The sequence below is a fragment of the Dermacentor andersoni genome, chromosome 3 (assembly GCF_023375885.2).
Source record: "Dermacentor andersoni chromosome 3, qqDerAnde1_hic_scaffold, whole genome shotgun sequence".
Classification (NCBI taxonomy): domain Eukaryota; kingdom Metazoa; phylum Arthropoda; class Arachnida; order Ixodida; family Ixodidae; genus Dermacentor; species Dermacentor andersoni.
The window spans coordinates 152,902,289-152,913,767 of NC_092816.1; the positions used below are offsets into that span (position 1 = coordinate 152,902,289).

The 11,479-nt window shown below is 45.0% G+C and overlaps 1 protein-coding gene across 1 annotated transcript; it reads left to right on the top strand.

The window, feature by feature from the left end:
• Positions 1 to 976: 976 nt before the first annotated feature.
• LOC126524252 (3-beta-hydroxysteroid sulfotransferase-like) lies at positions 977 to 1,864 on the top strand. Its single transcript, XM_050172581.1, has one exon. It carries the CDS (start codon positions 977 to 979, stop codon positions 1,862 to 1,864), a length of 888 nt encoding a protein of 295 aa, XP_050028538.1.
• Positions 1,865 to 11,479: the final 9,615 nt, after the last annotated feature.

Genomic DNA, 11,479 nt, shown 5'->3' on the forward strand with positions numbered 1-11,479 from the left:
GCCCCCTTTACCCAATGCCTCATACGAGGCCTGTAAGGACAGCTTAAAAAAATAAAGTTGTCGGTATAGAAAGATCCTTCCTATAGAATAGGTAATCTATAATTGTCATACACAGTAGTTAAAACAGAGCTAAACTATGAAAGCTGCAAGCAAATGTATCGCGGCCACAAAAAATTAAGACGCATTCTGGCATATCAGTGCATAGCTATGTTAGAGAGCGCCACAACTTTCAGGGCGTAGGGTTCGTTGTATGTTGCCTCATTTTGCACATAGAAGACTGAATACGGTTCCATAATCTCGCTCATCGTCAAGTATTGATGCGAAACGACACAAACAGAAAATCAGAGCGAACTAGCCGAGAAGTGCCAAGATCATCATTCAGTTTGTGTAAACCGGAACGCCTCCCGTTTCAAAAAGTACCTGTGTGTTCCTCATATAGAGCCTGTAGGAACGAATGATCATTGAGAAAGAATGGTGCATTTAAACTAGTATTGGCTGCCTCAAATTGTTTTGAGCGTTGTAGCATTGACCCCCCTCCCCACCCCCCCCCATTGCGGCAAAACTATATTGCACGACTTCGGCGAAGATTTGGCGTTTTGAGTGCTGATCTCGCACTGAGCACCTGCCCTAATTGTAATGGATTAGAAGTGTTTTTTGAAGGAGTCAATCATGACGGTAGTGTAAAAAGGGAACCTTTACTCCTGCGGCAAGCATGAAGAGTTTCTATATTTAGGTGTGTTGCGGTCAGTGGACATGTTGGAAAAATTTAAACTTATCGTTAACACCTAATTCCTGTCTGGCTTGCGAGGAATAGACGTCCCAACGAAGCCTGAAAGTTGCGTATAAAACGTATATTCACAGCCTTGATTCTAATTGTACATTTCTTTTTCGCAGGACAGTACAAGAAATGGATTTTCGAAAGCCAATGCACCAAGTAATAGATGGGGTACCTAGGTGCCTATTCATAGTTCCAGAGATGCTACGAGAAAACCTCAAGTTCCGAGCGCAGAAGGGAGATGTGGTTCAGTCAGCATTTCCTAAGAGCGGTACACATTGGATGATGTACATTGTGTTGCTTAATCTGAGAGAAGGAGAGGCAATGACTACGTATGAAGAGTTCGCTAAGGAATATCGCTTGATTGAGTATACGGATATAAAGGGCTGGAAGTCATCTCTGCCCATGAGAACATTTGCCACCCACTTGCCTTTGAGTGAGGACACCATTAGTGAAGAAGGAAAGTACATTTACGTTGCCCGCAATCCGTGGGACGTGTGCGTTTCAATGTACCACATGGTTACCAACCTCGGCTCATATGAGTACCAGGATGCCACGTTCGAAGAATTTGTTAACGTGTTTGTCAGCGGGAACTTTGGCTACGGTGACTACTTCGAACACGTGGCGTTGGCTTACAACATTAGGCACCAACCGAACGTGCTCTTCGTTACTTACGAAGAAATGAAGAAGGACACCCGTGACGTGATTATCAAGGTAGCGCACTTTTTGGGAGAGCGCTATGAACGAGCTTTATTAGAAGATGAAACATTGCTTCACAAGATGCTGGAGAGCTCCAAGCCGGAGCACATGCGCAGTGTCGTGGTCGTCGACTTTCGCAAAAGCCGCACCCCTCACGGGAAGAAGGTATTAGACCGAAGCTTGATAACCTGCAAGCAGGGCTACGAAGGAGATCAAAGGAAATACGGTCTAGTGCGAACAGCCAAAGTTGGAGGGTGGAAAGAACACTTCACGCCAGAGCTGCTCCGACGCATGGAAGCTAGAATCAGCGAGGCAGAGACGGTGTCATCCTTTATGGATCTCTGGAAGGACATCCGAGACGAGGCATTCAAGTTATCGCAAGGTGTCTGATGAGGAGTGCCTGTTTCTACTGAGCCGAATGAAATTTCATGGAATTATGGATATGTAATTTTCAGTTTGCAAAAATATACTTGCATATCGAAATGAGCATCCTGAATGCCGATAATGGTACAGTGCGTTATTCAAACTCAGAAACTATTAGTAGCATGCGCTTCGGTATTAAGAACGATGTGATCATTGCGAAATAATTCAAAACGTGCGCATTTTCACACAAAAATGTTTCCTCATTTTAACTGTAAGCTGATGTATATTGCGCCATTTTGATGCGCAAAGTATGAATCCTCTGTCAAGCGCAACTTGAGTGTCACTTTGAATGTGCATGTTGACATGTATTTATCAGGTAACCTGTAAGGTACTTGCTACAAAAAGAGTCCACGAATCCACTACTTTCCGTAGTGGCCCGTACAAAAATGACTGTTGATTTACCATTGATGTATATTTGGGTAATTGTTGAATCAACTGATTTCAACAAAATTTCTAAAGTTATTGAGATCGGTCAACAGTTGCATAACAATATTACCATTGAGAATTTCTAATAATTCATTGAGTAATTTGTGTTATTTTTGTCGTTGATTTTTTGTTGTGTAGCAGTTGAGTTCAGTATATAATGATTTGGCCTAATATACTAAGGTGAGTCAAATTTTTTATTACAAAAAATTCCTTGCGTACAGAAAGCAAAGACAAAGTTATGCTAAGAAAGTGCAGCTAGAAAGAAACCAAACATACAAGAAATGGGGTGATAGACAAAACAGGATATTATCCTAAAAGAAGTACGCTGAGATATTCAATATTCTCTACTGCATTACCTCAAGTATTTATAAGCAACTGAGAAGAGGCAACAATAATAAGCACAGCTGAGTTATGTAGATTCAAGCACTAAGTTTTCATGTAACGAGCACAGAAAGATTGAACCTTTGTCCATCAAGCAAATGTACTTTTTCAAGCAGTTAGAATTTACAACACTTATGTCACTGATAGGTTGAACCTCTACAAAGTGCAAAAACTGATTATAGGGGAGGCCAGCGAACATTTTCCTTCTAACATGCAAGATTTCAACATGAACTTCGATAGTGCTGTTACCAATACATGTGCATGAATTGCCCTTCAAACAAACAATTCACACAATGCGCCCAAAGAGGTCGTTTCGAAGCCCATAGGAATTTTTCCTTCGGTACTCGTCAAGCCAAGAAGTACAAAATGTGAGCGCCCAATAGCAATTTTCTGGTACTGTGTTCCATCTTTCACCACTCCTTTTCCAATCAGCAACACAGAACCCTACTGTGAAACATTCTTCCTTAGTTTATAACCTCTGACGAGAGACCTAAATGCATTGTTTGCACTGTAGTGTGCATTGTGCAGAGTATTTTCCGACGACAACTTTGAAAGGAACTGTAGTATGCAACGCTTTTGCACAATTTGGATGTTCGCATAGCGTGTTCCTTGAACAAACTTTCCTAGAGTTCCGTTCATTCCTTCTAAATGGAACAGAGAAAATCCCCACACTGGGCCCCAGTTTTTAGCAGTGTCAAGATGCAGGACAAGGTGCGAATTGTAGGTCATATGTTCAATTCCGCAGAGTTCTTCATGCTCTAAAAGGAATTGCAACATGTCTTTTCGAATGGTAACCAACTGTTCCATGGAAACCGAAAGTCCGAGAAGATAGTACATAATGCAGACAAATCTCATCCAGTGACATTACTCTTTTCCTGTAGTGTAGTCTTTTAGTATAACAGGCGAATAGTAAAGTAGCCAATTCCTCCAATCAGAAGCTTTCCATTCCATTCTTTCTTTCAAGGTTCTAGGTAGCCTTGAAGGTTCCCACGTGGGAGTGAGGGAAAGCAAGCAGCTGTCGGCATCTTGAAGTTTATGGCGGAGCTTCATATGGTGACAATGGTGGGAATTCAGCTACATGAATGTAGTTGCCCGTACAATACCAGAGCAGACCGAGGGCATGTAGTCCACCACAAAGTTTTTCCCAAGGGAGAAAAAAGATAATAAAGTGAGAACACTGGGTCCCTTTATTCCACAGCTGGGACATTGTTGGTGGTTTGGTTTCTGAGCATGATGTCCAAAAGACTCTGGTGTTCTTAGCTTCACTACAGTCATATGTGGTGGATATACACGAACATACCCATTTCCCTTTTCCACTACTTCACCAGGGTCTTCACACCATGCACACTCATACATGCCGTTGAATTGGGTCATGTTCATTATACTGCACCTAGCCACGCTATCTACGGCGCAAGGGCCTGGAAACACTTTCGTCGTGTGCTCGTGGCCATCTTTGTCACACCATGTTGTACCATCGCATGAAAGCTCATTCATTGCCTTTACAAATTGTAACATGAAGCAATTCATGTCAGGCTTTTTTTATCAACCCAAAGACCAGCAAGAAGCAAGTTACGAACGCTCTTCTTATATGGAAGTTCATTTACCATGACAAGCAAGGGCCACATGCTGGTGTTAGAGCTTTCATACAATGGCACTCCATCTGTGTTGAACGTCAGTGTGATGTCCCCGGGTGATAGAGGCAGTTTATGGTGCTGCATGCTTTGAGTTATGTCCGCTACGTCATAGCTCAAAGTAAACACACTTCCTTGGAGAGCTCCTGATTCTAGCCACTCACGGAGCCGGCTTTTTAAGTCCAGCATCAGAAAATAAGATGATGATTTTGTAAGCCCCTCAACGGTTTTGTTGGTCTCACACTTTGAACAAAACGCCTCTGTTGTGCCCGTGAGTGATCCTAAATACCCCATACATGTTCCGCAGTAGAAATCTCGGGCGTAAAAGCTCCTCAGCTCCGCAGCAGTGTCGGAAGAAAGAATATATTGAAGCAGGGTACGAGGTTCCCTCAGGCAAGTGAGCAGCAATGAGATGCACCAGGCTTTCGGTGGCTTCTTTTGTACAACCATGCAGCAGGCTGTGGGCCATAATCAGCAGAAAGCTTTCGGCCCGGGTAAGTTTCGAGCAAGGAAACAGAGGTTCATCCTAAAAAGAAAAAAAAATGGAACTGCGTCATATTTTTAACAAGTGACTTTGCAACTTCAGAGGAAGGTTTACGTTTATTTTAAATCAAAGGTAACAGTTTCGACCGAAAGGCGAAGCCCCGCTTGCAATAGCAAATTAGTATAAGGAAGGATAGCAGTTTTGCCGCCCGTATAAACTTCTCAACATTCACTTACTAACTCATTAACAAGCCTGCATGCACATGCACACAGGCAAACATGAACACATTTCCCTCGATGACCGCGAAAACTCGCCGTCAAAACGCTGGAGTTCGGAAGCACGGCAGCACTAGCGAGCCAATTGACATTCGCGCTGCCTCTGGCTTCGACGCGGACTATATATAAGCGGCCAGAACAAAGCACCGACGAAGATACGCGCCTGCGGCGCACATATATGCTGTACTCATCGCAGACCGCTTTCAATATGAGGCCCGCGTGGCCTAGATAGCCTGCAGAGCTTGTATGTAGGCTCCCTAGCGCGGCCGCGCGCGCCACGTCTTGCGCAGTAGACAGTGAAAAAGAATCTCCCCTCCCCATCCCCCCTCCCCGGAGCCTCGCGCGCGCGAGATTGGGCAGGCATCGTCAGCTCCCCTCACACGTATTCCTCCAGGCTTGCACGCTTTCATTCGCACACACAGCATACCGCGCGCAGTGAGAATGTTACCGCCCTTGGAATTGATATGGAAGATCAAGGCGATGGCGGCGTGGATGACGACAACATATGTGCACCTGGAGTTCCATATATTTTCTGTGGCAATAAAAAGAAGTAAACAATTAAGTGATTAATTAAAACCGCTTACCAGCTCGCTGTTACAGTCGGACGCATCCCGCTGATGGCTCGGCGGGTCAGAATCCAACTCTGATTCCGATTCATGTATTTCATCAGATGACGTTTCGCTGCCACGAATGTGCTCCCAAGGTTCAACAGTCCCTTGCTGATTTTCAACAGCATCTATGACGGACAACGGCACTGCGCCTCGTCGATGGCCCTCACTGCTACTGTCAGAGCAGTTGTCATCGCCGGAGTCAACAGCCGTGAGACGTGGATGGTCCAGCTGTGGATGCGGATGCAAGTGGTCCAGAGGGATGGTCTCGACATTTAAATCGATATTTCGAACGCAGAGGAATATCAGCAGCAGAGTCCCAAAGGTACTTGCTGTAAAGCCTCTTCGGAGGCATCACAAATGACGAGACCACTAACCAGTCTCGTGTTGACGAAGGTATACCCAAGGTAAATATACATGGTAGCGAAGCTTCCATAGGAGCCCATACGTTCAAAACATGGCGGTCCATCGGCGGTTCATGGGGCTTAGCGCCATCTGTATGTGGTGGGAACACTTCCAGCGGAAGAAAAAATAATGTGACGCCATATCCGTTAAAAGCAGAAGTGACGACATGTTGTTTTCGAAGGCGCGAAATTTGTTTTGTTGTCCTGCCTTTGGAGCTATATATTCAAATGTCCCGCCATTCGACTTGATGGGCGTTTCGAGCTTTCAGCGTGGAAAGCGAAGCAGCAAAAGGCCAGCCGTACGGTTGTCGAAATCGCATCCCTGCCCAGAACATACTTTCTTTGGAGGCCGACGAAAGCTGTAGGTGTAGAGTGCTGATCCTATTGTAGGATGCCAAGCCCGTCGGCCAGCGCAGTCGCGCGAAAACAACTACACAATTATCTGGCGGTCGTAACTCACTACTTTTGACTGAACAGATTAAGAAGCGATGAAGCTACCCGGGTCACCAAATTCAGACAAACTTCGACAAGCAAGAAAGTACAAACTGTGAGGGGGGCGTATTTCGACAGGTGAACTTTACAAGTGCGCCTTTCTGCCCATTTCAAGACGTGCATTGCATTGCGAGTGATAGTGGCGTCAACGCCTCCTGCAGCGATGGGCGCTGAAAAGAAATGGATTTATTAATAATAATACAATTAAATAAACTTGTATTTTCTTAAGTCTTCACGAATATATAAAATTGAGTAGGAATGTTATTTTCGTTGAATGAATCTAACTGTGTCTCACTCTAATTAAAAAACGCGTTTTTCTTTCCCAATGTTTGTTCCCTCCAAACATAGTCGCGCTTCAATCGCGGCTCCCATAACCCCCCATGCTGATGTCGGTGACAATCTGTACTGAACCGCTTTTCGCCCGAAGCTTCGCGACCTATTTCAATCGACCTTGGTATACCGTTTACCGACGCCGACAGTGCGGCTGGTGGCGATAAGGCAAGCGCCGCCACGTGACGATGCTACCCACTGAGGGAACGGTAGGATGCAAGCGCGCCTGCAGCAGCTGGAGCCATGCAATCAGATGCATGGCCCGTTTGTAGTTTACTTTCCTTCTTAAACCGCATGTGCGTGTTTTCACTGTGTCGTGAAGGAACAAAATTCAAAACTTATATTGCGAGGAAATAGGGGTCATGTACAGGAATGGGGTGACGTACAGGAATAAATGAACTAGGTGTTGAATAAAAATGGGCAGACCTTCGTTTTCTGCCTTTCTCAAGGCAGTAAACATTGAATGCTAACAAAATTTCCCCGATGCCTTAATAACGACTGCAATTTGACATTTAAGGTGAATGTAGGCCACATTGTTCGCTACGTGCCGCACATCTTTTTCTTTGCAGGTAAAATGAGTTCTGTGAAAATATTTACAGAATAACTGCTTGGTTCCCTATTTTTATGCGTCAAACGCCTGAGACGTAATTCGTATTCCAGGTCACCTGGGTGAATAAAGCAAACACATTCTTTATACTTCCTTGAACAGGAAGCATGCTACAGCTTGTCTATGTCTTCCAGCTCTCGCAGGTTTCCGTTGTTGCATGCATCCAATATCAATGACAGTTCAACTGGTCGTGAGCGTGTTCTCATTGATGACCGGCCTTCATATGTTGCTTGTGAGGCCGTTCTCTTTCGTGTGAGCTGCTCGCATGTGGACTGCTCGTATAGATACTCCGGAAGATACGGCAATATTGTGGGCATCGCATCAAACTGAAGCGAAGTCTTTCCACGCTGTGTAGATTCTTCCTGGCCTTCAATGATATGTAAATAATACCTCAATATGTACTTTGCTTTAAAGTGCAGGTCATGAATGGAGTCGGTGGCTTCCAAAGGGCCGATCGTTTTCAACGATCTCTTCGGTCTCTACGATCTCGTCACAGCTAGCTGTGAAGATTGCGCACTCGACGCCTTCTTTATCATTAGGGACTGCGAGGAGCGATAGCTTGGCGGAACCTTTCAATCCACTGTATACGATTTTACAGCTCACTACACAACCTTAGTTCCTTCATCGAGGTGTACTAGGTGCGCTAATCCTCCGTGCTTCGAACAAGCTGCCTAGTTGGCGACAAACTATAGAAATAAGCGCAGGCCATCTGCGCGCGTATACATCGTGCAGACGGCATCGTTTGATGAAAACAACAAACCTCCACTCATGGCAAAGCAGTAATTTTATTGCATTCTTCTTTTCTCGCATAGTAGGTGCAAAAAATCAATTAGAGAGAAATTGACGAAAAACAAAAACAAAACGCAAGCGCCACAGTGTGTCGAGCAGACCCCACCGCGGTGAGCAGACGGCAGCTCAGCGCCGCCGTAACCGCCAAGCTACATGATTCACTTTAGCCGTGCCGCTGAGGCACCGGATTGGCCGGAACTTCAGGAGAAGGCGATGGCAGCGTCGCCGCAAATTTCAGCGCTTGTTGCTTGACTCTCTCCATTTGCCGAAGTCTCCATCGGACCCACTCCAGGGCACGGAGCAAGAAATATCTAGGAGTGGAAACTCCGCTGTTTGCGGCGACCAGTAAAGGTCACAAGCCCGCGGATATGTTTTCATGCTGGCGGCACCTGGCGGCATGGGAAGAAATTACCGCCGTTTCGGTTGCCAGGGCAACCGGTTGAGTGTGTTGCTCCCGTTCGGCCGCGCGCGCCTGACTTCTACCACGGAGTGGCCGGAGCTGCCGGAGCCGCCGAGCCGCCTGCCGGGCGCTGCTTTTTTTTTTTTTTTTTTTTTCCGCTGCGGCTTCTACGACGCGCCGCATGGTGCCGCCACTGTATACGGTAGCGTCGGCGCATGCAACAATTGTGACTTTATCTGATCGCCCGCGCCCGCTCGCGCTGACGGGAGTTTCACCACCTATATGTCTTACTCCGTGCTCCAGGGGTAGCACGCTCTCAAGTTCAACAAATGGCCACAGAGGGCGAAACAATCGACTGCGCGCCACTGCTAACAAAACCAGCGTAGTAGAATCACTTCGGGATGCTAACGTTAGCTTTAACATTTCCCGGTAGCGGCGTCATAGTAAGCCCAATTTTATCTTACAAACTTTCTCTTACAATTACCAAAGAATTTTTTTAAAATAAGAAAACAGGGCAGAATTATCATTGTTAATTAGATATTGTACACTTTGTTGGTAAGTTTATTGTTTCTTCGTCATTATAAACGCAAATAGCGTTCAGCATAGAGTTTCTCACTACATTACGTAGAGGGAAATCTGGCGCTGCTGCGCTGTGGTATGCATGGGAATGCCGGTATGTTGTGGATTCGGATTGGCATCGTTCTCGTAGAGACAGGACACCTTGAAGACGCGCTTGGCAAGTACCGTTCCCTCTGTCACAATGATTCATTTTCTACTAGAACAGCACGTGAAAAGCTGTTTTAGTTTTATTATTACGTGAAAACATGTTTTGTTTAGCTATGAGAGCTTGTTATTGTGTGTACGACTACACGTTACGCAAAAAGTATCAGCGGGCCGCTAAAGTTGGAGGACAGACGACAAGGTTCGCGCTCGCTTTGAAACAGTTGGTCGTCTGTTCTTGCTTTTCTTCGCTTGGTCATGCATCGTGGGTGAGTAAAGATGTAATATGCGTGAATGGAAACATTTTATGAAGATTTTACTTTGAGAACGCGTTATTTGCGTAGCCATATCTACGTTTTAGACGAAGCCTCTTGCAACACCAGCCAACACGAGCCTCGCAGACACATATACCGTCATTCCCATGACGGCACGGTGCCCCCTTAAGAAACTCCCATACACGGTGGCGCCAGATTACCCTCTAGGAGTTATAGTGAGAAACTCTATGGCGTTCAGCATCATCGATCATTCACGTGACCTCTGGCCTGGATTTAAAAATTTTACCGGTATTTTCGAGTACACGGCGGCACGGATTCATTCGTTCGTACACTCAGACTGGTTGCTTCTTTGTTTCTAAAACTAGTTTCTTGCCCTTCGATGTCTCGCGTTGTTTAACTTGAGGTGAAGTTACGTGTTTGCAAGCGGACATGTAAGCCCGGAAGTTGGTTTTCGGTCGTGAGCCATTCGGAACAAGTCTGCATCGAAACGGGAGCTGGATTTCGCTGCGGCTGACAACGGCAATAACGGTGAGTCGTTTAACACCGCTGCTTGAATCGTTATATAATATCCGTCTCATTACCTTGCAGGTGGGCACAAGTTAACGAACTAGATGCTGCATTACATATGGGCAGTCAGGATCTCATTTGCTGTTTCCTAAATAAACCGTCACTTGCGAGGCTGTCGTTTACACACACAACCAGGAAAGAAAGAGCGATATCGGAACGCGCCTCTCATTTTTCATCTTATTGTAGCCGTGGTCGTAGGTGACTGAGTAGCCTTATCAATCTACATATTAAACTTTTTTTCGAGTCCGCCGGCAACGTCTTTCGTACACAAAACCGAATAATCCTTTGGTAAAATGAAGTGAAAGTACAGAATTTAATGTAATAAACAGTTGCAAGCATGATAATTCACTCCTATTTCGTACTTGTTGAGTCCAAATGTTCTTGCTGTTCAGCTTCGTTTACCGTAGGGCATTTATTTTTGCAGTAGTGAAGCGAAGAAAAATAATGCATCAATCCTAATAGCTTCATGACTTTCATGCATTTGCTTGTGGAACCAGCAGTGTGATCTCTTCTATTGTATAAATGAACGCACATATGTTCTTATTTGTGATCCTAATAATACTTAAGCTGTTTACATGCATTGTAGTTAGGCAGACATCAATTTTTTGCACAATAGCAATATTTATTTAAGATGCTGCTTAAGCACCCTAGAACAGACAGTGCACATTTGCATGTGTTCTGTAGTCGCAAATCATAACATATATGTCACACCTTTATGCATTTCATATTGCAAAACTTTGCTTTTTCAATTTCTGATTCAGTCAAAATTTCTGTTCCAGACATGCAATAAAGAGGACGGCATCAGTATAAAGCAACACACTCCACGCACTAAATAGAAGCTGCTGCCTGCTACAAGGTCATTGTGTGGACGTTGGCTACTACTACAAGGTAAACAACACATGGTTCAGAAATAAATATGTTTGATATATGCTGTATTGGCTTGCTGTTTGCAACAGATATGAATGTTTTTTCATATTTATGGCTCAGTATAATTGGTTCGAACATAAAAGAAAATACACATGAGTTTGGCTAATCTGTGTCATGTGTCACCGTTTTGCCCCAACAGAGTCTACGCCAAGAACATCTTGGTCATCACAGGAGCTCCGATCTGCGCCAACAGGAAGGAGCTGGAGCCGAATTTGCAAGGCTTTTACACCAAGAACTAAGTGCGTGCAGAAGAATAGGGATGAGAT